The 27,117-nt window shown below is 43.4% G+C and overlaps 2 protein-coding genes across 3 annotated transcripts in view; one reads left to right on the forward strand and one right to left on the reverse strand.

The window, feature by feature from the left end:
• Positions 1-5,443: 5,443 nt before the first annotated feature.
• The window catches only part of SNX30 (sorting nexin family member 30), a 65,161-nt gene continuing 43,487 nt past the window's right edge, over positions 5,444-27,117 (reverse strand). The window contains exon 9 of one of the 2 annotated variants that reach the window (XM_027709007.1): positions 5,444-5,622. In XM_027709007.1, the coding sequence (XP_027564808.1) occupies positions 5,467-5,622 (156 nt within the window). In that variant the 3' untranslated portion in view covers positions 5,444-5,466. Of the gene's footprint in view, positions 5,623-23,152; positions 25,320-27,117 lie in introns of those variants that run through there. The other variant, XM_027709008.1, reaches the window with a different exon arrangement.
• SLC46A2 (solute carrier family 46 member 2) lies at positions 12,081-19,467 on the forward strand. The gene is made up of 4 exons (XM_027709009.1): positions 12,081-13,798; positions 15,342-15,425; positions 17,073-17,229; positions 18,635-19,467. Exons 1-4 carry the CDS (start codon positions 12,727-12,729, stop codon positions 18,690-18,692), a joined length of 1,371 nt encoding a protein of 456 aa, XP_027564810.1. The 5' UTR covers positions 12,081-12,726; the 3' UTR covers positions 18,693-19,467.

Below are 27,117 nucleotides of genomic sequence, written 5' to 3' on the forward strand. Positions count from 1 at the left end.
GCTGCCTGTTTCTTCCATTATTGCAGGAAGGTGTGCCCCTGCAAGCAGCATGTGCCTGGAAGAGAGTGGCCTGAGTCACACCTCCCATGGCAGTCGGTTTGGTCTCTCCCCTGTTCTTTACTCAGTGTCTGTCTCTCTAGAGGCAGGGGAGACCTTTCTCCACTCAGTGCTGTCAGTTGCAGATACAAGAGCATCCCTGAGTGTTTCTGTCCCATTAGCATGCTTGTGGAGGTTTGCAGAGGCCAAATCTGCTTTGTGAGGAATCCTATGATCTTTCTTACCTTCCTTCTGCACCTGGGAGAACCCCACTGTCCTGAATGGCAAAGCACACTGTTTCAGCCAGTTTTCTATTTCTCAGACATCTGGCTGCAGCAAACAGCTGCTTGCCCATTGCCTCATCCCCTTGTCCCCCCTTCCATGGTTATGTAGAGCAGGGGGAGATCCCGTCTCTCACCCCTGCTAGGAAGCTGCTGTCAACTTTTCCTTGCGGGGGGCTAGAAGGTGCCAGAGCACCAGGTGCACAGCAGCTGCAGGTCAGCCACAGGGGCTTCTTGGGATCTAGACAGGTTCACTGCAACCTCTGCCCCTTCCTGTGCCAGGAATAGTCAGGCATTTAATTACAACCCTCCCATAGGAGGTGGCAGAGGACACCTGTGATTTTGGTGGGAGTTGGCTTGGGCAAAGTGCAGGCATGTAGTTCATGCTCTTCCATAACACCAGCCCTCCTCTCCTTATGCAGATAGTATCAGAAATGCCTAAAGAGAAAATTCAGATGTGGATTTATTTTCCAGTTAGTAAATAAGACTGGAAGTCAAGAAACGGGCTAGGGAACAAGCTTGAAAATTTATCTACCAATTCTGTCTTTGAAGAAAAAGGAGTTGTCTTTTCAACACAGAAGAGGCTTTCTGATGTCCTTTGCCTTTTCTTGCTGTGTGCGAAGAAAGATGGTGTGTTGGACACAAAGTGGGAAAAGGAACTCTAAGGATCTCTGGGTTTAATAATTTCCATTTATTAAAAATGGAAATTGGACCTTTGCATGGGAGAATTTCGACATTGCAAAACTGAGGCAGTGACACCAGCAGGTGGCAGCAGCTCAGGAATTTTTGCAATGCGTTCTGCTGTTATCAGCTGTTGGTATCTGTTTCATAACACACACTTAGGACATTTAAAATTGCTGTCACCCCATGGCATAGCTTAAATGGCATGTGCCACACTTGAGAGTAGGGTTTTTTTACAAAGTAGCTATAAAAGAGCTATTTTATCATTTTTGGTGTAGTCCCAGAGAAGGTGAAGATACTGCACCTCTGTTAGTTTTAGGTGGCTTTAAGAGGCCCCAGCACAACGGGAAAGCAAATGGAGAGGCAAAGGATCTTGTCTGCAGAGTCAAGTTTGATGAAACTGCTTTAAAAGGAGGGAGAGCAGTCATTACAGTGTTTTTTGTTGTAAGTGGGTACAGGAAATAAAAAAACCTCACAAACAGGGTCTGTAGTAAAAGGAAACCCAAATTAGAGCACCACAAGCTGTAGCAGGGAGGAGGGACAGGGCCAGGTAGGATCAGAACTACAAAGACAAGCATGAACTTTAGCACTAAAGATGACTTCCAGTTATGTTTTAGTTACTGAATTACTGAGATGAGCAGTGTAGGAAATTATTAGGAATGTGGGTCCAGGCCCCCACTCCTTCCCAGGTTAAAAGCTGAACAGCATCCCAGTGTTTCACATGGTTCAACACTGAGGGCAGGGGCTATCCTGTCACATCAGCAATAGCATGGAGAAGCAGGGGGGGGACACCCACAACAAACCAACCAAAAACCAAATGAAACCAAAAAAACCTAAGCAGCAACAGCAGGGAAAAAACAAGAATGCCCTCATGGTCTGCTGCTAGCTCTAGCTAGATTGATTAATTGGCAACCTAACCCACTGCTTTATCAACAGGGTCTTCAGGAAGAGAGCTTTTACAGTAAGCACTAAACATGGCAAGCATGTGAGAGCTCCTCCTCCATTCCAGACATGTGTCATCTCTGCAGTGAATGCAGGGTGGTGTGCCACCAGGAGTGGGAAAAGATTCAGGCCTTGTTCCAATCTAGAGTGTGGGAGCAGTGCCAAGAAAAATCAATGAAGGAAGAAAACCTACTTTATCACATTCTCCATTACTGCAGACTGCATGGGGAGGATGGCATAGTGTGAATTTGTGTGGCAGCAGTGACATCTGGAGGGCAGATTGCACTGGCCATGCATCATAAGACCTTCATTTCCAAGGATGCCCCCTGAAAGCCAGATTCTGGAAGCAGCCAATACACAGGACAGACATGTTGACTGATACCCCAGTCTCAGGGCCCTTTCAGTGCTAAGGCCACTACAATAGTACCTGTATTAGTAATGCAGCAAGCCCTCTTGGGGACAGCAAAAGATCGGGAGGAGCCATGGCACATCTCACAAGCTTCCTAGGGGAAGATAGTTGGGATGGGGACTCCAGAAAAAGCCACTGTGCTTAGCATGCATTCCCAGCACCCTGGTCATGCCTCTTTCTATATGAGCTCCCAGGGCACACCAGCCCTACCAGCCAGTCCGTGCCGGGAGCAATTGTAAACTCTGTGTGACCTTGGCAGGGAGCTTGGTACAGGACTGTGGATGGACACACAAAACACTTGGCGTGGGGCCCTGTTGCACTGAACTGTTGCAGTGGGGACTGGTGCTGTCTGGGAAGGTGTATGCAGGGCAGGAGGCAAGAGTAGGAGGCTGGATAAAGCTCCACAGAATCATAAGGGTTTTCTATTGAGCTGCAGCAGACAGACCAGTGTGATGCACTCCCCCTTGCCGTGTCACTGACAACAAGAGGCTGTGACTCAGAGTGAGATAGGATGCTTATATACAAATGGTACCCACAAGCACTTCTTTCGGTAATATCTGAGAAATCTGAAGTCTCTTAGTTTTACATTAAAATGGGCATCAAGTCCTCAAACTGCAACTGAAACACAAGAAACCAGGAAAATGTTAGCAAAAACACATGGATAATGACACAAGCTTGGTGAAGCAGCTCTTCATAGGACTCACATAAGGCTTCAAAACTGTTACAGACAAATAACCAGTTAGGAGGAAAGAGCTCCAGTCCTTGCGAAGCATTATCTCCATGGAGAAAGGTGGAGTTCCCAGACACACAATGGGAATTGACTTGCTGGACAGCTTTGTCACCCCCACACTGCATGGAGGTGGCAGAAAGTATTAAGCCCTATTTAATTGCAGTGAAAGAAGGAAGGTGCTAAAGTAGGGCACTTGCTCACACTTTGATAGGGCTTGTTTGCTTCTAAGAGATGGTTTTGGGGTACAGCACCAGCCCAAGGTGGACCTAGACTTTCAAATTATTACCCTCTCCCACTCCCTGCCATCTCCTTGCCCTTTCCTGTTCCCTTCTGGTTTCCCCATGATGCTGTCAACACCCAATGGCTGGTTTTGGGCAGCAAGACTAGATGGTTCCCATGCATCCTCTGAGCATCACGGGGCTGGAGAAGACCCTTGGCCAGACCAAGTCCCCAACCACAGGTCTCTGACTGACCACCACTGCAGGGCTCCATCAGCCTCCAGCAAAGCTCCCTCCCAGGCCGGTTTCCTCTGCCCAGGTATTTAACTGGATTTACATTTCTTTGCCAAAGCATCCCATTGTCGATCCCATGTAAGATGGATAAACCAAGACCCATGAGATAAACTTTAAATGGACTAAATCCAAATGTACCAAAGCATTTAGATACCTATATATTTTTAAGGACCTTGCTCTTTGAGGGCTACTCAGCTGGAAGTTCATGGACTGAGCTTGTGCAAATACACTATAAAATGATGTATGTTAGTGGGGTTGACTTGAAAAGCTGTTGAGAGGAAGTCAGGTGAAACAAAAACCTTCTCTTGGTTGCATTACTCATGCCAAAAGGGCGTGATTTCAGCTTTTCTTTAATGCTGTGTTTGAGGAAAACAACTGCTGAAGAGAAGGCAGACTGAGCTTGTATGGGGTGGATAGGGTGGCCTTCGAAGAAAAAGTTAATTTCAAGTTGTGGGGCTTCATGTGTAAAGAAAGTAAAGATATGTAATGCTGGTCAGAGCAGAATGGTATGAACAGTCAACACCAGAAAGATAAATATGGAAAAATCTGGCTGATGGGATTTTTTCTTGGAGGAAGCCACTTCTGAAGCCAGCTGAAAGCACGATTAGGCAGTTTGAGCAGGGGTGGAAAGTATATGGCAAAACGCATCTTTCCCCAAGCTCTCTGGAAACCAGAAAAACAACCCTCTGCCTGTTACAGCATAGGTCTCACCTGCTGCCAGGTCCAGACTGCAGTGGTACAGGACAAGATTCAGCCCTGCTCTCCTTCTTGGCCACTGTTTGCTGGGTCAGTCTTCAGCAGAAGGGAATCAGGAAATAGTTGAATGATATCATTGTTCATGAGCCTCATAATTTATTGACATGCAGACTCTTTGAGTTTATAAATTAAAAGATATGTCAATATAGACTGTCTAAGCTTTGCAGGATGTTTCCAAGGAATTTATTATCAAGATGCCCCAGCACTAAAGGATCAAAACAGCATTTCAGTACCCCAGAGCACTTATTTTTCAAATCTTGATTAATCTCTTGGTTCCCTTCCCATATAGAAATATTAAATCAGTGTGGTTTAAAACGTCAGGAGCTCAGTTTACTCTCTAGACATCTGCTTTTGTCCTAGGCTGCCCTGGCTGTGTCCTTTGCAGAGGATGCCTTAAAGCTCGTGGCCAGACATGACTCATTAGCTGCTAATAGTTCCCACTGGCATCTTGGAGGTGACCTCCAACATAAAATCCCTGAAGGTGATAGCTGCTGACCCCTGGAAAGTGGTGGTGTGGAAGTGCATCACATCTGGCAATGAAAGGCACGAGCCCACATCACCTGTGCATGGTCCAAGCCGTGCAGCAGCAAAGCAACCTCATCTACAGCAGAGCAAGAACAGCGTGGTCCTCTGGAGGCAAGAGGGTCTTGACATGACCCTCAGCTGTCCTGCTGATTTTCAGTAAACAAGAGTGTCTCGGGTCTTGCAACAACTGGGAAGCTAATCAGGTGTTAGCAGTCTTCCAAGAGGTGAGTGCAGCTGGCAGTCCTCCTTTCAAGAGCATCACCAGCATTCAGACCAAGTGCACTGTGCAAAGCCATGCTGAAGCGGGCAAAGTGTTTGGGAGATGTCCATTGCCCACATGCAGCTAGCAGGAGGTATGAAACCATTGCCAAGAAATACAGAGGATGCAGTGGGAAAAAGCAGTGCTGCTCTTGACCAGTATGACCAATTCAGCATCTGCACAATGGGGCACAAAAGCAAAGTCTTAGCTCAGGAAAGCTTTGAATACTCCAGAATGCTGAAATGAAGTGGCAAGGGAATAGCAAACACCAGTAACAGCAGCTGTCCTGCCACAGAGTTTAAAATGGTCATTTGTGTGTTTATTTATTTATTAATTTATTCATGCTTGTTAAACACTGAAGAAATGCAGCCTGGAAAAAAGTTAGCAGCAACAATATTGCTGGAAAGCTCCCTGGACTTTCTTGTTTCCCTGGTGCCTTTTACCTGATACCCCTCTTCAACTCCAAAATTTCCTGCAGATACAACAGGACCCTACAGAGAAAAGGAGAAGAGGCACAATATTTAAGTCCCTTAAATATCTTTTTCAATGTCTTTTTATACATGTAGTGGAGTCCTAAGAACACATAAAATCTGCCAGGGCTGTTCATTCACTAGCTCCCTGGGAGGGTGGTAGCTAAAATTCCCCAAAGTAGCATGCATTATCTATTTCTCCAGAGCCTGGAGCTTTCTCCTGGAGCACTTTGATGCAGAGTTGTGGGCCTTGGGAACTGCAGACACATCTTCCCTGTGTGTTGAGTGGAGATAACCTCTCTGCACAGGGTTGCAGAGCCTCAGCAGCCCTTGCTGCTTTCCAGGTAGGGCTTCTCCAGCACTGGGGCTGCAGCTTGCCCAGCCAGGAACAACTCTACTCTCTTGTCTGAAGATTACACCATTGGTGCCATTTTCCACTAGTGTCCTGCAGCAAAGTGTGTGTGGATGTGATCCCCCATAGTCTCCCAGCCACCCTCATGGAGGAGGTGCCTTTCCCTGCTGTCCCAGGGACTGCTTCACCCTGCCAGGTCAAAACAAGTGTCCCCACCCTCAAGGCTGCAAGCTTGATAATTAGCAGGTGTGGCTGCAGTACACATTAAAAACAGGGTTATCCCTGTTATTTGCTGTGCCTCACTGAGGCCAGGTTGCCCAGAAGTCCTCAGCTGGTGCTGGGGACTGTTTGCAGTGAAATAATGATAGGCACTGCAATGCAACCTTGTACCCCAAAACCACCTTGGGATGGGTTCTGCACCCACCACCAGCTGTGCTGAGTGGTCCCTGGAGGACCTGCCTGGCCCTGATCAGATGGTGTTCTGTAATCAAGGAAAGGTTTGAGAGGTTGTTATCAAGTTTTCTATGTTTTTAATTTCTGAGCTGCAGAGGTTGAGTAAACATCCCCTGCTGGAAGAGCTGCCACATGGAAAAAAGAGGGTGGTGAGGCTTATAAATGCCACTGGAGCGTGCCACAGCATCGGCAGCTTTTGGTTGTGTATGCCATTTCTTGGGGTTTGCCTTTTTTTTTTTTTTAAACAAATGACTGAATGTGTTTGACAGGATGGTCTGCATAAAATATCCTGGAAAATTTGAGCACACAAATGACTAAAACCATAGGTAATCTTTCTTGACAATTTTTGTGCTCAGGACCTAGCTCAGCAGAGTAAACAGAGAGAGGTTGTGAGGAGCGAGTTACCATCTGCCTGCTCAGAATGTCATGATAGATATCACTGAGGGCTTACAGCAGGTGATGGCTTTGTCACTTGCTCTACCTGCCCAAAAAACAAAAATTTAGCCAGGCAAATTGAGATAACTTCAGATCTGTCAGGTGAAAATGTCTGGATTACCAGGCAAGGGTGCCTCCAGAAAATTTTAAAAAATGTTTTACCTTCCCTTCTCTCCTCAAAAAGCACTATGCCTTACACAGAGCACCAAGCATGCCCTGTATCTTTTAAGCATTTATGATGGTTTTGATTGTTTCCATCTGGGAAATGGGGTGGATTCAGCCCTTTTCACTGTCCTGATGTCCTCTGCCAGCTGCTGTTCTTACTTCTGTAGAGTCTCAGGCTTATGGAGTGATACTCTTTCTTTATAATTGTACCTGGCTAGGGCTGACTTATCTAGCAAAGGCCCTACCAGACCACAAAAATAAGCACTCCTCTTTCCTTTGCTCTTCTTTTCTTCTTTCCACCCCTCACTCCTAAGGATAGTGACTTACTATTTCTTTTTCCTCCTTTATCCTGCCATATTAACCTTTCCAATATGCTCTGTGTATAGTCTTCCTCTAATTCATGTCCATACCTACCACCCAGATCCTCTCCAGTCTTATAAATCCCAGGTCAAAACAGAGCTTTTACCCTTAATGTCTTTTTGCAAACATTTTATTATTTAAATGTGTTTGTAGGATTTTCAGTACCCATTCACCACGGTCATACACTTTTGCAATCAAAAACAAAAATGTGAGGTAGACCACCAAAATTATTTCTAAATAGCTTTGGAGAGCACTTGAGAAAGGGTGAGCACTTTTTGGGTTTTTATAACCCAAGTAATAAACCAAGTTTTTATAATTCATTCACTAGTGAAATTTTTAATAAACATCTTTTTGCTACAGTTATTTCATTTTTCCAGACTATCCACTTTTATACAACACAGGATTGCTTATGCTGTATTTCTAGGATAGTTTATTTCATCCCATTTCTCAAGGCCATTGCTGCCTACACACTCTTAAACTTTGCAATGCTTCTATGCCAAACACATAAATACCTTGATAACAATTTAAAAAAAAAAATGAATATTAATGAAAAGAGGGGGTGTGCAGAGAAAAAAATTAATTTAGCACAAGGGTTATCTGTGGCTTATCTAAGAACGACAGCAGGATTTGTTCTGTGGTCCAGCTGATCAGGCAGACACAGGTACCACAAGAACCTTTTTTTCCTGCTTCCATAGAGAGGATTAATGTTAAGGCATACAGTTCACTGTCAGGACTATTAATTGCCTAAATTCCTCAAGCTAAAGGGAAAAAGCCAACTCAGCAAAAAGCATCTGTCAAAGGATGGTGTGGGTTTTTTTTTCAGCAGAGGCATAAGCCCACAGGAGACTCCAACCAGGTAAGCAGGAAACTCTGAATGGAAAAAAAACAGACAAAACCCATGATGCCTGGGGGTGAAAGCAAGGCAAGTTGAGTTTCTGGTGCTGCTTGGTCAACCAGTGTCTGTCCTGAAGGAAACCGGACAGTGTTACAATAACCAGCTCCTCGCTGCTCTCCTGTGTGGTTCTCAAAGCAGTGGTGAAGTGGTGGGGACTGCCAGCTTCTTCCAAGGAGGGCTGGTAGACCTCCCCCCTACCCCACCCAGTGGTGGGGTCACCACTCCTCACCATCCTTCACATCAGTGCACCCCAAGAGGTCTCTCCATGGAGCAAATCCATTCTCCAGCTTTTTTGTAGCCTGCACACTGCCCTGGACTTTGTTCATGTGGGGCAATGGGTGAAGCCTCAAGGCATGGGGGAACGACTCACCATGAGCTCCCACTGCCTGTGGCCTGGGCTTCCTTTTCCTCCCATGAGCAGCAGAGGAGAGCACGTCTCCACACATGATCCCAACATGTCTGATGGTGCTGTGACTCCCAAATGCCAGACTGCTGGCCCAGAGGTGACGGTGTCTGAGGCACCTCAAGGTGTAGCTGTAAGGGCTTGGTCCTGTGTTTTATTACAGCTGGTGGACTTACCAGCTCTTGTGCTACAGACACCGGCACCAGCATCGTGAGTTCTGAACAAGTCTGCTGGGTGGCCTTTTACATCCAGACGTTAGTTTCTACCATCAGTGGCTTTGGATCCAACCAGACAATTGCCCTGAACTAGGATGCCGTGTCTCTGTGGCGATGCAGCAGCTGCCAGCAGCTGCTCCATCTGCGCCATGCCCACGGCTTTCCATCCAACCTCCACTCTCCCTCCATCTCCCCCAGCTCTGTAAGCAGATCTGCACACCTTGTGAGGACACAGGTTATATATAATTAAACGACAGCCACTGAGGAAGACAACCTCCCAAGCCACAGAGTGGTTTGGTGTTCCAGTCTGTGTCATTTATGATGAAGAAGTATTTTCCGAAGGAAAACAGGCCATTATTGAAATAGCTGCTTCTCCTCAGTGTTTTCAGCTCTCCACCTCTCTGGGGCTGTAATGAGACTGCAGCTCCATCCAGGCTCAGACCCAGGCACTTTCCAGTTCCTAGTCATGTTTCCCCACTTTGCTACTGCCACATAGCCACAGCGTGCATCAGGATGATCTGCACATACCAAGCAGGAGGAGGAGTGTTGACGGAAAGGAATGCACTCTGATAACAGGGAAAGGCACACGGCAACTTTATTTATATTAAGCTTAGATTTATATTCTTTTTCACTGTCCACGCGCAAGCATATTATATTTCATTGGTCAGGTACTTCTGTTCATGCGCCTAAACTCGTCTTTTAATAGGTGGTCGACCGTTCTTTGCGTGCTGGCAAATCTCAAAAACAGCACCTGTTATTTACAGCAGTTTTGCTCCTTTTCTACTTTCCCATCCTGGATTGTTTACATTCTTTACAACTTCAGAGCTGCAACTGCTCAAATTCAAGCCTACCATCCAGTCGTTTCCCACAGAGGAGGAGTTACAGAGCTGATTTACCACCTTGGAGACAGGGACTGTAAATCACAGATCCTATTAGCAGGCTTAGGCAAGGCAGATGAAGACGGCTTACTTGCCCACACTGCACTGCAGTCCTGGATGCCAAAAGGACCTTTTCAGACAAGGAGTGCTGAAGACCAAGTTCCAGAATGCTAGTACCTACCAAGCCCAGGCTCCCCAGCACACTGAAATCCCCATAGCAACTCTGTTCAGAAAGACAAAGTGATGTAACTGCCATAAATGGTTTTTTAAAAAAAAGGAATACTGCATAGGAATGAATAACATCACCACAGAGACACATCAAACACCTCTATTTGGCCAAACTGACAAATATCGAAGAGTTGGTGAAACATGGTGCTGACCTGGTCTCTAGTGGGCCTCCAGAAAGGATGACTCTAGAGAAGAATGCCCTAAAACAAAACAATGTGCTCTTTTTCCAGCAGGCTACATAATTGTATTTTTGTTGTTAGGATAGTCTCTGCTTTTGTAGATGCATTTTTCTTAAATGTCAGGGGCCACTCTCTTAAACCTCCATGGCATTTATGCTCCACAAACATATTTTAAAGTAGATGCAAATATCCCTATAAATATTAGTAATATGAGAACAGGGCCCTAAGGAAAATTACTAGATAATAGTAACTTTGAAAACTTTGTAGCATCAAATGAATAAGATATTCATGAAAAGTGTTTTGCAGTGGGAAAAATTTTGGAGTCTGGGTTAAACTCTTACTTTAGCACTTATTCTTTTGCAATTACTGACATGGAATTATGTCCTTCTACGAGAACTAGTTCTAAAAAGTACATTTAATGTGAATGAATACACAGAATATCCTGGAAATATAGATGTAACTCATGAGATCACTAGTGGCATTTAGTACCACCCATTAGCTACCTAGGCCTGAATAGTGTCAACTGAATAAGCCAAGCAGTCTGTATATGCAACAAAGTGTGGAGGAAAAATATCCCTTATGTAGGAGTTGAGCAGATCTGCAGTCCCTCAAGTACAGTGCCTGTAACATATTTCTGCACTCCAAGATTTCCCAAATTGAAGCTTGAATGGCACAAGGAAATTTATCATTCCTCATAATTCTGGTGGAAGACACAGGACTCCCTGGGTGAAGAAAAATGTGGCAATTCCTCTGGTTGCATTTGTTGCTTAAACTGGTCACAGGCTGATGCTTTGGGGTCTTCAGTAAGGCTGTCTGGAATTTCCATCCTCTGGAAATATGCCTAAGTTTGCAGAAAAATATTTGTCCCACTTCTGAATAAAAACTAAAGAAACTAGACACCTTTTGCAGCTAATATGGGGAAAAGAAAAAAGGCAACTGTTGGAACAAGAACAACCCACATTATATTTTACAGCTGGCTAGGAGTCTTTTGGTTTGACAAAAAAAAATAAATTCTCTGGTAAAGCTGAAATTGTCTAGCAGCAAATCATTCTAGCATACAATTCCCTACTCCTTTCCCTGTTATATCTTTGGACTTTTTTCCTTGAATTGAAATATAAGCCAAAAATTATTGCACAACCAAACAAGGAGTAAAAAAAAGAACCTCTTGACTGATCGCATTGAGTAAATGTCACCTGAATCAATAGAGTGCAACAGATGGAGATTTTACCATTGTTTTTTCAAATTAATCATTAATTTATTTTTTTTAAGTAATGACTGTAAATCTTGTCAGAATAGATTGTTATTCTGCCAGTTATGATTCATGAAACCAGTACAGAATGAGATCATTATCATTTAAGTAAGCGTTTTTGAGACTGCCAAATATCCTCCAAGTATTTCCTGCAGCTGGGACTGCAAGCATCTTCCTTGGAGCTGGCAGGCTGCTTGCACCATATCCTGCTCCAAGAGCTTCTCGTGGCTCTGGCTTGCAGCCGTGTCATGGCCACAGGGCCCCGCTTGAGTGGGTCATTTCACTTGCCCCTCAAGCAGCAGCAAAACTGAAAGCTGACTTCAAGATGCAAAGCTGATTGTGGAGTCAGCACCTGCAGAGATGCACGACCATCACGCCAAGGAGTTGGGGCTGGAAAACTCTTCCCAGGTAGGATTTTTGCCCATCCAAGCCTCCAGCTCAGCTGGCTGATTACTGGGACATAGCAGTCACCGATGCCTTTGGATAAACTGGGATTTGTCTCCTCCTCTTAGAAATTCCCACATTGTAAAGCCAAAGAACGCAGCAGGCAGAGCGCAGCCATAGGAGACAGGTTACCAAAAATAGGACTTTATCTTTTAATTTCTTTTTCGTGTAATTTCCTGACTGCGTTATTGAAACAACAATAACATAAGGGGCATGATGCTGCTACAGGGAAAACAGGCACAGGTAAAAGGAAAAGACACAGTGACATATTTGTGTAGAAGAAAGGAAAAGGAGCAGTAAAGGAATTCACAACTTACCTAACAAATAGACACAGAACCATCCCCTGTCCCCCCAGCCTATTTTAGAGTCCTCTGACACATGAAGGATGCCAAAAAGTGAAAAACAAACAAAACCTCAAAAAAAAACAACCCCAAAAAACCCCACAAACCACCACCCCAAATTACAGCAATTACTTGATCGGGGCATTTTCACTTCCTAATCTGTGAGAGAGAAGTTCCCCTGGGTCATCTGACCTCTGTTGAAACTAAACCAGGAAGAGGAGCAGCAGCAGTCAGCGAGTGCAGGGTGTTCTCCAGCTATACAAAAGCCTCTCCTGTGTGAGCCAGAGCTCAGAGCAGCACAGGGATGTGCATGTGTGCGTATACATAGCAAGGCGAGGTGCAAATATCCTCCCAGCCAGATCATCTCTTGCACAACTCTCCAATCCTGTGCAGCCTGGCAGACCTTTTCTTTTTCCCTCTGCTGCTCATCTCCAAACATGCCTCTAGAGCAGAGCTTCTGAAGAGCTGCTTCCCCCTGTGCATCTCCCTGAAAGCAGCTCTCTCCAAGAAGAGGCAGTGACCAGCAGCATGGTGGGAATGATGGCAATGAAGACATGGATTGAGCCGGTGGTTGCAAGCTCACAAGTGGCCAGTGCCTTCTACGACACAGCTCTGCTGCTGGTGGTGAAAAACTACTACAACCAGACCAATAGCACTGCTCCTTCCCATGCACTAGAAGATGCTCAGCAGAAGGCTGTCTCCAATTTTTATATCATCTACAACCTTGTTCTGGGCCTGAGCCCGCTGGTGTCAGCCTACGGCTTGTCCAAGCTGGGGGACAGGATACATCGGAAGATCCCCATCTGCTTCCCTCTTCTTGGTTACTTGGGCTCCAAAACTCTCCTGCTCCTCCTGATCCTGCTGGGCTGGCCAATCGAGGTGATGTATGGGGCTGCTGCCCTCAATGGGCTGACGGGAGGCTTCACTACACTTTGGGCAGGCATCATGGCTCTGGGATCCCTGGGCTCCTCCGAGAGCAGGAGGTCTCTGCGGCTCATCATTATTGAACTGGTGTATGGCCTCGCTGGGTTTGTGGGAAGCATGGCATCTGGCTATCTCTTTGTTGGCTTCAGTGACCGCTATCGAGAAGGGACTGTGCTGGTGTGCTGCAGCATCGCTTGCTACGCTTTCTGCCTCCTCTACAGTATTTTTATCCTGACAGTCCCCAAGCCAGGAGCCTCCTGCCCAGCCAAAGAAAAGAGTGCAGAAGAGGTGGGTAGCCAGCTACCAGCCCATACAGGAGCAGCAGCAGCAACAGGGAGTTCCCAACCTTCAGGAGGCAGCAGCTCCTCTCTAATATCCCCCTCGAAACTCATCATCATCCTGCTATTTGTGGCAGCAATCCTCTATGACCTTGCCGTAGTTGGTGCAATGAACGTACTCCCACTGTTCTTGCTCAGGGAGCCTTTAAGTTGGAATGCTGTGGAGATCGGCCATGGCAATGCTGCTGGGTACGTGATCTTCATCACCAGCTTCCTAGGGGTACTCGTCTTCTCCAGATGCCTCAGGGACATTACCATGATCATGATTGGAGTAGTATCGTTCAGTGCTGGCATCCTCATCATGGCCTTCGTGCAGTGGACGTTCCTGTTCTACATTGGTGAGTCAAACAGCCACTCACGTGAGCAAATGCACCCCAAGAAAGGAGTGTTCCAGCACTACTGGAAGGGCTTTTTGCTCTGCTTCACCACAGGTTTCCAAGCAGGGAGTTAGACAGACCGTCACATGAGAACATGCAAGAGAACATTATTATTACCCTTTCCCCACATCTCCCATTGCACTCTTACACTCAGCACCCTACAATTTCCAGAGGAGGCATATACTCCTGCCAAGGCTTAGTTTACGGCCAGTTTACTTGTAATTTGTCACTTGATCATAGACCAGATCTGAGCAGGGAAACAATGTTCACACTCTGCGGGAATGGGAATACTGCTGACTCCCTGTACTAGTTGGACCACATAACCATATCAATGGAAACACTTCTTGTGAGCCAGAAACAAAATGGCAAAGGCTTCCTATTAAGCAAACATCTTAAGATGGGATTTATTTTTGTCATGTGAAGGCCCTTATGGCTGATGGGAAACTTAATGAAACATTGGAGCTGCTTTAGCAACTAAAATATCGTAATAATGTAGTTTACAAATCTCACATTATATATAAATGAACAAGGGACTGATAATAATAGACGGGGTGGCATCCAATGATAAAGGAAAGGCAAGTTTATTTTTGGGAGGTAATCTCTGATGGGTTTTGTGGCAGAAATGTCTGACAGAGTATCATGTATTGTATGGCTTTGAGGTTTTGCTTCTGAAAGTCAGAAAAAACCTGGAGATAAAAGGCCTGAAGCAATTTTTTCTGTCTGCCCCTATAGGGAATGAGAAATTGAAAATTAAGCAAAGTTATTCTAAAGGGAAAGATGATAGACTATTGTATTTGAGTAGTAAGCCAAACACTTAGTAAGTGAAATTTTTAAGAGATTTTGCTTATTTAGGCAATCAGGCTGGGGAATAAAAGATTAAAAAAAAACAAAGTAAAAAAAAAATGCTTGTTCATCATCATGAACACATGCTGCTATACAGTGTGTATAGTGTTACTGCATTGCAGAAGATACTGCATTGCAGAAGCATCTTGGTACACTAGACATGGACCAGGTCTTCCCTGAGGCTGGTTCTGCTGACAGGAAGGTAATTCCAGCTACCTATAAATTTCCACACTAGAGAAAGCCTAAAATAATGCAAGCCAGAAGTGCCAAGATAAAAGACAACTGTAGTGTTATAAAGGTACTGTTCCTGTCAAGGCTGTGTAATACTGGGGGCTCTGTCTACTGCTTAGACTCAATTCACCATCCTTTCTATCTCAAAGGACAGTGCTGTATTCCATCTCTGCTGGGATGTCTGGCCGAGACTAAAGCCTATGTCTAGTTTGGGCAAAGTACCTCTGCTAATGGGAGCAAGAGGTGGCTTATCCACCTTGTCCTGAAGTGAGGACCTACTTCTTTGTGGCACTCAAGGGACAAAAAAGATGAAGCAAAGAAGCAAAGTGCCTGCCCAAGCCAGTGGCATGTAGCCTTCAAAAGCAGTGGCTGCTGTGCTAGGTAACAAAGAGCAGGTACTGATGATAACTACAAATTCATTGCATTACAGCACGGGCAGTGATGCTCTTTGCCCTCATCCCCTTACCAACCATCAGGTCCATGTTGTCCAAACATGTCGAAGGATCATCCTATGGTATGTATTTGTTACCCTACTGATCAAAAACCCCCACAAATCTCTTCATTCAGCCTAGACCACAAAGAGAAAGGTAAGTTATTGCTGCAGTCTGTGCTTTGCGTAATAATAACAGGACAGATGATACCACAAATGGGAAGGGAGGAGCAGAGAAACTTGCAGGACAAGATTGTTATATCCAGTCTTCTCGTCCTTGCTTGCATCATCATTTATCCACAGAATTGTCAGCACATGCTTTGAAAGATTACTATCAGTGTGTAGGTCAAAGACAGGGAAAATAATAGAAGTGCTGCTCAAAAACACAGTACTCCAGGGAAAACCAAGAGAAGCAGGATGTCGAGTTGAAGCACTGTGATATTCACACCATTTATATTTGGCTTCTTTTACTTACAGTTTTGGGAAGGATGGATTTCTTTCATCTTTTTTTATGTTCTCCAAACATTTTTCTGCGTGTTTGGCAATTTGTTCCTGTCAGACCATGATTTAACTACAAAGAATAAACTTCGCATAAAAATGGACCCTTCTTTGAACATAGCTGCAGGAATTCTTTTCCATTAGAAAATTTACTACAAAATAGTAAAATATATTTTACAAGAGTGTATTGAAGGTACCATTTTTACACCAATGAGCTAGAGACACGTGTTCAATTAGCACCACAGGCCCCCAACTACTCCATGTCCTCCAAACATGTTCCTGCAACCATCCTTCACAACCCTGTCCTTTCTGCCTTAGGAACATGGCACTGTTCTGTAACCAGCTCATTCCTACTGCTTGTGCTCCCTCAATGTGCACTGTAGCAAAACCATCTACCTGCCACAAAGAGCACAGATCACACTCCAGTTAATCATTACTATTAATCATAACATTGTTTTTAACCTCCACGAAGAACCATATGGGCTGCACTTGAAGACAGCAGCAGACCAGATCTCAAGCAGGACCCCTGCAGCAGAGCAGCCCTTCCCTTCTGGTAGCAGTCTCGTCTCTTTACGTGGTGGAAAAGGCTACCAGGGCAGCAAGCTCAGCATGCAGCCCTGATCTTGCTCCCAGTTTGCACATCCCAGCCAGGCTGCATTACTTCCCCTTCACCCTCTTATCATTAGAGAAACACTTCAGAAAAAGCTGTTTCAACTAGAATTTTTTGAACATAGCAACAGGAGTTCTTTTCCATTAGAAAATTTACTACAAAATAGTAAAATATATTTTACAACAGTGTATTGAAGGTACCATCATACAAATCACATAGACCTCCCCATTTCAGGCATTATCATCATTTCAGCTCTGTGGTCCACTCCTCTGGCCTAGAGCAGAAGCAGACCGTGACTTAAATCTCTTCTGTCCTGAAGATGTTTCTACCTTCTAGGGAAAGGAGCACTTATTGCCCAGTTTATTGCTGTTTTTCCAAGCAGCTACCTTTACATCTAGAGTCTTCAAGCCGTTTTCCAGCTGGATCTTTTGTCCTATACCTAACAGAAGGAAAAATCATTTAACTGTGGTCTAGAAAAGAAGCAGATGCAAGCTCATGTCATCTGGTGTTTTGTGAAGCAATGACCACGTTGCTCTTCCACACAGCTGTAATCTTGGATTTGTGAAGAGGTACCACAGCTGGTTTTCTAATCCCCAATAACAAACTATATTCTTGTTTTACAGGTAAGGTGTTTGTCTTGCTGCAGCTGTCTTTAGTCATCACGGGAGTAGTGACATCTACAGTCTATAACAAGATCTATCAAAACACACTGGACTGGTACAGCAGCTTCTGCTTCATTTTGTCTTTTCTAGTTGGCTGCCTGAGTCTCCTCCCTTTAAGGTAAGAAATAGAAAAGGCTTTGTTCAAAAGGACACACTGTATTTTCTCCATGCTTCTTGATATTACGTCTAAAGTGAATAATATAGGTGAGGAAAAAAAAAGTTGAATTTAAAATGAAAAAAATTGGAAGAAACAAAGAAACTTGCAGAAAGGCATTGACAAATGTCCAGAATGGAAATTGCAACAATGTAGTCAGTGTTTCTTTAATCTTTTTTTTGTTTAATGTAGCATGAATATTTGGCAGATTTTAAGTGATAATCCCAGGAAACAATGCATTCACACAGATGTACGTGCTTGATACTGTGAAAATAGTAGTAAGTAGAATGAAGAAATAATCCTACACAAAGCAAAATGTTTTTTAAAAATTCCAGTACAGGTTACTTACTCACTGTGATAGAAAACAATAATCTGAGTTTCCCTCAAGTTTTTCTTTCAAAAAGAAACCATTACCACAGTGAAGGAAATGGTTACTTTTCTGATCCACTGACTTTGCCCAACTGTACCGCTACAGAGTGACTGAGAGGTATAATTTCAAGAACAAGTTTTAAGAACAAAACCAGCTTAATCTGAAGAGAGAAGGCTGAAATAGCATCTCCATCTACTTTTCCAGAATTTTTGAAGTATCTGTCTCCAAATCTCACCTTGCCTGCCATCCCATCTCCAGGATGCTCCAGCTTGTTGCACTACTAGAATCAGCAAGATTCTTTCACATGAAATGCATTGTGATAGCATCAATATTTAATCCATGCAAAAACAATATTTTCATCCAGAAATAAGGCAGATACTGTATTGGCTAGTGTCTGATCCCAGGCAAAATTCTTGCCCAGCTTTGCTATGATTTAAAAAAAATATAGTAGTAGAAAGTTTAAAGGCACTATGTATACCCACTTCAGTGATATCACTTAAAGAGGAAGAAACGAAAAAGGAACACTAAGGAAGGCTCTTACATCACCACCTGTTTTATCCAGAGCACCAAAGGCTTTCTGGACTTGTGAACACACTTGACAATTGGTGTCAGCAGCACTACTAGTGTGGGGGAGGCTACATCATACTCATCATTCCCCTGGCTCTGCTGTCCTCATCTTGTTTTCCAGACAAAAGAGTTGTTTCTTATGCACAATCCACTGTTTAACAGGGAGTCACTGCTTGGTACTCAAATTTTTAATACTGGTTCCTGTTATTAGGAGTTATTAGGACTTGAAGTCTGAAATGTGACAACTGCTGCCAATGTCATTGTTTGTACACAAGAGAGGCTGGCAAATCACTGAAAGAATTCACATTAGCACTCAGCCAGCTTCAGATACCCCAGTAAAGTTTAAGATATAGATGGGGAGAAAGCAAACTGCAGTTTGAGAAAGTACTTTGCTAATTTTTTTATCATCTGCATTTTTATTGTTCTTTACAGCTTTGTGGCCATCAAACAACGTTCAACCACTGGCTCCCTTCAGATTCTGACTGAGTGACAGAGGCATCTTTTGGTCGTTATCAACTCTCTGAGCTACCGAAGTGGAAGTTTTGCCAAGCATCAGTCCCCACAGTTACCAACATTACCGAAAGCATATCATTTTTATTTCCATTTCACAGCATGCCACGGCCTCTCAGTCACTAAGCTCACCCAGAAAAAGAAGCTTTCCTTGTTACTTCTGCAGTACCTCATCTTGCAGAGTATGTGCATTGGCTATTGCAAACTAGCAGTCCTCAGAGCGTTCTGCTTTCTGCTGGGCTAGTTAGCAATAGCACAGAGGGACAACAATACCAAGCAGAAATGAAAACACTGTTTCTAGGCACACCATTCAGTATGGAAGGAGAAAACAGAGGATCGGTTTTCCATTAGTTCCTTCCTGTCCATTCAGAAACCTCAGGGCAGTTCTGGGACTTTGGCTGATGAAACAGGGGACTGCAAGCCACATGCAACGTGCACACAGCCATCAGCAGAACACACCAGCTCTCCCGATGCTACAGATGTGATCAGCACAGCCAAATAACATTACATAGAAGACCATTAAATACAGAAATACCACCATAAAAAGATGTAAGCTAAAGACTCTTTTAGTAATCCCTACAATAAAACACTCCTGAACAGATATTCGTGCCCTTGACTTCTGGGAAATTGTCCCACTGTCCCTGGACAGTCCTTCAACAGAGCTCACAGGACTAAGACTCAAGAGCCAATGCTGGTGTTTCAGCTCACACCACCGGGATGTGCTACTCTTGTAACGTGTTAAGAACAGGTATGCACAGCACACTACTCCTACAGGCTTTGTGGAGGTGTAGGGACACCGATACCAGGCAATAGTCACCTTGTTACCTCAGCTTTAATCTGTGTTGGAAAGGAACCTCATACAATACAGCAACTAGAATGTGATGATGTCAGATAAATCCAAACATGAGTCAAAAGTCTGGCATGCCTCAAAAGAATGTGTTTGCTTACACACTAATTGAACTAACAAGGATTAAGTGGCTTCCAAGGTCCTGGACTAAGAAAAGGGAAGTTAAAAGCCCTTCAGTAACTGAAATAATCTGGAGGCAAATCAGGCATCTTCAGTTCAAGCCAGGGATGCAGCAAGAAGAAGTTGGTTATTCACTATGCAACCCCATCTTCTGAGGAGGTTGCTGTCACCCAGTTCCTCTCCACACACACTTGCCATCTTTCCTCAACTCCACGCTTCACTTTCAGTAGCAGAAGTAATGCAGCAACAGATGACTTCTAGTTAAATCAACTGTGGAACAAGATTTTAGGGAAAGGGTATTTCTGCAGTAAGATAGTGAGCTGCTCAACAAAATAAGCAGACACATAATTTCAGTGGTGAAGGCTGCAAAAAATGAAACTTTATTCTAAGTAAAGGAGTCCTCTTTTAATACATTTATTGGTCCATTCCATTAAATTAATTGAGGTAAACAGATGGTGCATTTTAAAAAAAGGTACACACTAATAGAGAATTACAAACAGTTTTACCTCAAAATGTTTTTCTCCATCAATACTAGTTCCATAGTAAACAATGCACAAAGTATATTTATACAGAGATATATGAAAGGGTAGAGAAACATGCCAGCACCAGAAGGCAAGACAACATTTCCTAGCCTGCGAGTCTGAACAAGAGCACAGTTGCCAGATTTGGTCAAGTGCAGGAAACAAAAGCCTTCTTCCCCTTTTTACATTGTTTACTAGCTAATTCACACAGAGACAAGTCTTTTCACAGCTTTCATTTTGTTTTTAAATGGTATGAACAGTGACTCTAGTTCTGGTGAGTGGATTTACAGAGGTTGAAACCAGAAGAGTCTGGACAATGAGCCAGCACCATTTTGGTCCCCAGCACTGACCCTTCAACACAATGCGTGAGGCTCATAGCCAGCTTACCTTCAACTGCATGGCCCAACTCTCCAGACCTTAGGGAGGGACAGAGGGATGCAGGCACAGAGGAAACGAGAACAAGGACGGTGCTTCTCTATTTTTGTGTACTACAGACAAAAGCCCTTTGGCTCTTTGTTATTACAGGACTGTCAGCAACCTGCCTCCCTGTGCAGTGGGAAAGTGGCACTGGCCCCAACCCTGCTGTTTGATCTGAGGGTATGGATACATATCTCAGCAGCAGCAGAGTTAAGGAAACGGTTTAGCTTCAAAGCATAGAGTACCAAGACCTTCAAAGTAGTGTAGGACAGCGACCAGCCTTTATTGTTTCAGCATGCCTCTCATATAAGGGTGATCTACATCTACCTCTTTGGAAAGTGCATTATTTTCTGCACAAATACTGTGCCCTAGGCATGCAATCTTAAAACGTGTCCAGTTCATTACTAAGTACTTGTACGAGTCAGACACCTCAGCAAGACTTCAAAGTGCTAAGCACAGAATTAAGCATTGCCACGTCAGTCTGTGAAGTTGGTTAAACAGCACTCCCAAAAACTTTTAAATGCAACATTCAGTCTCCCAGAAGGCAAGTTGATTCCTATGATCCCCAGTTTTACTTCACAAAACAAACAAACAAAAATAATCTCAAAGTAGTAGCAACTCCCCTATCTTAAAAAAAGAGTCCCTACTTTCCCTACATATTGGTTGTTGTAGTAAAAGTTAATATACCAGAGGAAAGACTGTTCTACCTTCAGAATTTAAGATGACTGAACATCTAATGAGCTAGTTTAGTCTATGCAATTTTGCTCAGGGGTTATCAGCACCAGGATTTTAAACAGTATGCAACATTAATCATAACCATATACACTTAAATTATACAAGTTTTAACAAAAGCATGGCTCCTGTTAAAACACTGAACAGTCCCTGCTGGTCTGGGAGGGGATTCTTTTGTATGTTGGCATCTGCAGGACTGACACCTGAAGCAACATGCATCATGAACAGGCTATGCAGAGCCACTGCTGCAAGGCTACTGCACAGTACCTCCACTGAACTGTCTCTGCTGCTCATGCTTTGTGGATATTTTTTTCTACTGCTTATCACACTACTTTATCCTTAGAACAAGCATTAGTGCAACAAAAATCCAAGTAGACTTCAGTGAAGAATCCATAGTTTATTCCTTAATACAATTCACATCAGAATAGTTTGTGTCTTTAGGGCTACACCTACTGCCTTTTCATTTTTCAATGTGTACCTGAAAAAGCCACAATGTTTTAACATCTATATTTATTGCAAGATTTAGAGCTTGGTAAAAATATATATGAACAATGCATGGTCCATAACTGAGCACAGAAACAAGTGCTTTATTGTGCTGGTGCCACTTAAGAGAAGAAACAAACATCCCCAAAAATAACCAGGACAGCAGTGAATTATGTATCCTCCAAGAGGGACCCTGGCCTGGCTATGCATTAAGAGGACAGCTGGGCTGATTTAAGGACTGCTGAAGAAACCATATGTTACAAAGGCTCACAACAAGGGTGCCAGCTACTTTTGATGTCATTTTAGTGCACATGCAGAGGGTGATCTAAGTGACTTAACACTCAAGAAGTCACTCAAAGATGAAGCTTCTGCACTACTCCTGCTTTCCTTTACCAAGACCTTTTATTTTTCTCATGAAAGTTTGGGCCATCCAAAGTAAAGACTCATATCCTGTAATAATTACAGGATAACATGTCACGAGTTTCTCTAGCAGGTCAGCTCTCAACCTCCCACTAGCAGCAGTTAATGTGAGGTTTTACAAGTGTTACTCTGCACATCTTACAGGAATTTCTTGTAACTTTTGTAGTTCTCCCAACTGGCATGTTTGGCTGCCCCAAATATCAGAGTCAGGAATCCTCCACACACCTCACAGCCTCTCCCACAGCTACCTCGTGGTTTAACAACAGCTCTTCATAAAAAGACACCACTCCATAGCTCATAGGAGCTGAGACCCACCACTACACACCATTCTTACACTGCGGCAATTCTTGCAGAGGACTTCTCTTTTGAACGTGATGTTTTACTTCCCTTGTATAGGCTTAAGAGAGGTTTTAGTGTTTCAGACCATGTAATATATCCTGTTAGTGGCCACTGCCTGACAAGCATGTTCCAGCCTCTTCTCCAAATCAACCTGCAGTTGCCACAGCGCCACATACTCCAACAGAGAAGTGCAAAGTGTGCCCCCTTTCCAGCAGCATAGCCAGAAAGGGATTTGTCTGAAATCAAAACATGCTTTGGATGAGGACGAGTTTAAAAACCATACCACAAAATCGGTGGCATCAGATGGAATAAAATTCAAGCTGATGTTCAACATCTCCAGCCTCAGCAGTTACATGTTGATTTGAACTTCACTGGGTACTCTCCACGTCCATTATGCTTCTCATGAACAGCTGTGATGTTAATTGCTAAACTCCTCAGAACCAACACTCTCTTCAGTTTGACATAAAACTAAGTGGGAAAAGGACCTCAGTCTTGTAAGGCATCAGATGAAACCACCTGTAGGAAAAACCCACCAATCTTTCTACTCATCTTTTGCTGGTATTTTTTTAATAAGATGGAGGGAACACTGACTAAGTATTAGTTCAAATTATATTTTGCTTGACTCCCAGTGATGTTGTAGAGTCAACTACAAAATTCCATTTACCACACAGGAACCAACTCCAAAAGCATGCTGATCTCTGTTTGTGGAGAACGGGGAAGACTGTAACCCTGAAGGTTAGACTCTCATATAGTATGCAAGTGCTTATTCTAGAAGGAAAGGCTGCTTCAAGATGATCCCCCTAAGTACTTCCCTTGCGCAACAAGAGTAGTCTGTTATTCTGAACCTAACAACAACTTAACGCAGAGTTCTCATTTACACCACGTAAGTGTATAGACAAACTGAGTTTAAAACAAGAAGCATAGTTTGTTTAGTACCACAGAGTTGTCAGTGAAGGCTGAATCAAAAAGGAAGACCTCTTAAAATGTCTTAAACTTGACTTTTTCATACAGAGAGCACCACCTCATTAGCCTGAGAGCTACCACAGTACTGCAATAACTCATCTTGAGACTTGCTATAAAGCCACCAAGCTGAGTAGGCTGCAGGTTCACTTGGTGTTTATGAAGGGACAAATTCCAAATCAGACAAATTCCAAACGTGATAAGTTGTCATAGGAGAACACAGAATTTGGACATTCTCAATTACTGCTCAGGTTCTTTGCAAGAATGTTAACTAAATGACTAAAATTTAGCAGTAAGCACTGAATTATTTATTCCCCCAAATCCAAATATTACAGTGATACGAGCCCCAACTCCCACCCTTAGGATGGTTAAAAAAGATTTATCTGCATGCTGTTAAACCAAGACTCTAGGACCCTGGGAATCACGTCAGCATTCCTAAGGCCACCAACACCAAATAGGCATTTACTTGAGGTTGGACTGCAAGAGAAAGGAGAAAAAAAGGGACTTGCAGAAGCAGTTACTTTTCTAAAGGCCAATAAAAACTACTAAGAAAATGAATCTGTAACAAAAGTAATCTTAAAAGACTTGCCATGTTGTTCAGCAGAGACAGGTATGAACACTTTGTACCTACCAGGGTACCCATCTACCTCCCACCAAGCCATTTAAGGCAAGTTTCACACACGCTGATGCTTGGTGGAAGCAAACATTTGACACTTTTTGGCTTTTTGGCTGCTGCAAAAAAACACATGGGGAGAGGAAGCAGAGTCCTACCTTTATTACAGCAGGCATCTTAAGTGACCAAGCCTGAAGTGGCTCTAGTAAAACCCATATTTAAAGCATGGTCTAAGAGAATTGCACCATGCCACTTCTGAGCTAGCTTTAGAAAAGTTAAAGACTCATACTTCCTCCACCATTCCCCTAAAAGGGGCCCTTGAAAGGCTGCTGTTCAGCTCGTTCCCGCAGCTAGGCTGATCCCAATCCCCAAGTCAATCACAAGTACACTTCAGCCAACTGACATTACTTCATAATCACCAAGGTAAACAATGATACTCAGTAGGAACCAACAGCATGCCACACTCACAAAAACCACAGTTCATGCTTGCACCACAGGCTATCTGTGGGTGGTGGTGGTATGTTCTAAGACCAGACCAACTCCCAGACAGAAAAGTCTCCAGAGACCATTTTATTCAGAGGGAGCATATGGGCTGTAGTGAAACAGAAAATATTCTTTCCCAGCCTTTCCCTGTCCATTCAAAAAAAAAAAAAGGATAAGGATTGGTTAGGGAGTACAGTATCATAGAAATAATTATTGTTGGTTTTTTTTAGCAAACAAAACAGAATGGTAATAAAGATGTCATATGGCACCTTGCAGTAGAGTTTTATTTTCATCTTTTTAGTGTTCCACTCATCAGTTCCTTCCAGACTAGAGAGGTAAGTTTTATCAAGATCCCCATGCACTTTCACTATGAAACCCCAATCACTCCATAGGATAAAGAAGGAACCATTCAAGATAACTCAAAAAGATGAAACATACCCCAGTTTAAACACAAAAATTGAGGAAAAAATTCAAATAGTTTTCAGAGCGTCTGTTCCAGCTTAAGTGCAGCTGTCATTTCAGTTAACTTGACAAAAAAGAGTCCTTCATACAGTTCCAGTATGTCTAGTGGTACTGAGCATAGAAGTGCTAGACTGTCCATGAAGGTACTTCTTATTTGGTCTCTGGCTTGTCTTGCAATAGTGGTATAATTGACTCCCACGCCGTAAGGCACTGAAGAAAGAAATACAGATTTAACAAATGGGTTTTACATCAGTTCTTGTAACTTCTGACTAACTCTTCCACATCACCAGAATGCAAGTTGAAGAAAATCTATTGCATCTTCACAGATTAGTACAGAAATAAAAACCACCAAAATCTCAAACAGCAAAAAAAAGTGTTACAGTAGCTGCACCTCCCAAACAAATTAAACAAAATCACATTTTCAAAAGTTGTCAGCTGGCCCAAGCCATTAGAAATCATCGGAATACCTGAGATTTCCAAACACCAATCTAGATTCTTCTACACTGAAGAACATCACAGCTTTCAGCTAGGCAGACAAACTGTTGCTAGTAGAAATGTACATCTTTGTAGTGTTACTGTGAGGTAGAGCTGATTGGGACACAATGGTAGGTATTACAGACTACCTCCAGCAAACTTATTTGAAAAAATGCCATGCATTTAGAGAAGGTAGTTCTGAGACACAGTGTATTCCAGTACAGCTCTGGGACTTGACTCCACTGAATGACGAACTGGTAGTGCCTAGTACAGTAAACTAGAAGTGGAGTCTAGCTTCTGGGTTATTAGGAAGTCACTCGAGGCTTTGGAGTCATTTGCCCAGACGCGTACTTAACTTAGTCCTTGTACTGTGTGTCGTTACTGTCTTTCAACCTCAAAGCTCAGAAGTCAAACTGAACAAATACAGATCATGGAATCCACAAATTATTAAATGCTGGGAATGGGTAAACTCATCACCAGCTCTTATATCCACAAATTACTGTTGTGAGACATCTTCCTTCTAACCTTTCTGACTGTACTGCAGGTGAGTAATTATTTCTAGTTGTGTACCCTGAAGTGATTACATGCTTTCCTACCAAAAAAGCTTCCTTGCTAAGAGCAAAACTAACAGATTTAAATGTCAATTGCAGAGGCACTGCTGCATGTTCAGAGGAGTCTTTAATATCCCCCTCCACAGCACCTTAGAAGAGATCAGGATGAAGGAAGTTCTGTGGGACTAGTTATGAACTAGTGACATGACAGACAATCGAAGGGGAAAAGGTACTGCATGCTAATCCTACACAGAGAAGTAACCTAGCACAGGAAGAAGCTTGTAAAGTAGATGTGGAAAAAATGAATAGGCAAGATGATGTATATTGCTATGCATGAACCTAGTAGCATTTAATATGTCCTAAATATTTAATATACCTGAAGAGGGCTTACAAAAGAGCTGGAGAGGGACTTTTTACAAGGGCTTGTAGTGATAGGACAAGGGGTCTTAAACTGAAAGAAGCCAGGTTTAGATTAGATAATTAGGATGAAATTCTTTACTATTAGGATGAGGAAACACTGGAACAGGTTGCCCACAGAAGCTGTGGATGCTCCATGTCTGCAAGTGTTTTAGTTCAGGTTGGATGGGGCTCTGAGCCACCTGCTCTACAGGTGCCCCTGCCTAGCAGAGGGTTGAAACTAGATGGTCCCTTCAAAACCATTTTAGGATTCTATGATATCAAGCACTGCATTGGGCTGCACTGCTCCAGCATGCAGGAAAACTAGACTGGCAGTATCTGCAGTTAAATGGGGCCTTGAGGCCCTTTCAGTTAAAAATAAAAAAGTAAAAAAATCTGACACCAAATCTCAGGTACACATGCACCAACTGAAAAAGAGCAGAGGCACCTGGCTAGGTATTTTCAGGACTAGCATACAAGGGACTAAACCATGCACAAAGGAACAGATACTAGAATAATTTATATATACCAAGTGTAATCTATATATGAGTCCATGGATGTGTATTAACTCATGTAGTTTTGTTCAT

This window comes from Neopelma chrysocephalum, unplaced genomic scaffold, assembly GCF_003984885.1.
Source record: "Neopelma chrysocephalum unplaced genomic scaffold, ASM398488v2 Primary Assembly neopelma1_96671, whole genome shotgun sequence".
In the NCBI taxonomy this organism is placed as follows: Eukaryota; Metazoa; Chordata; class Aves; order Passeriformes; family Pipridae; genus Neopelma; species Neopelma chrysocephalum.

Excerpts from the sequence above, each read along its gene's own strand:
- SLC46A2 (XM_027709009.1), top strand. The coding sequence starts at position 12,727 with ATGGTGGGAATGATGGCAATGAAGACATGGATTGAGCCGGTGGTTGCA. Across the intron at positions 15,426-17,072 it reads TGTCGAAGGATCATCCTATG|GTAAGGTGTTTGTCTTGCTG; the intron begins GTATGTATTTGT and ends CTTGTTTTACAG. Across the intron at positions 17,230-18,634 it reads CTGAGTCTCCTCCCTTTAAG|CTTTGTGGCCATCAAACAAC; the intron begins GTAAGAAATAGA and ends TGTTCTTTACAG.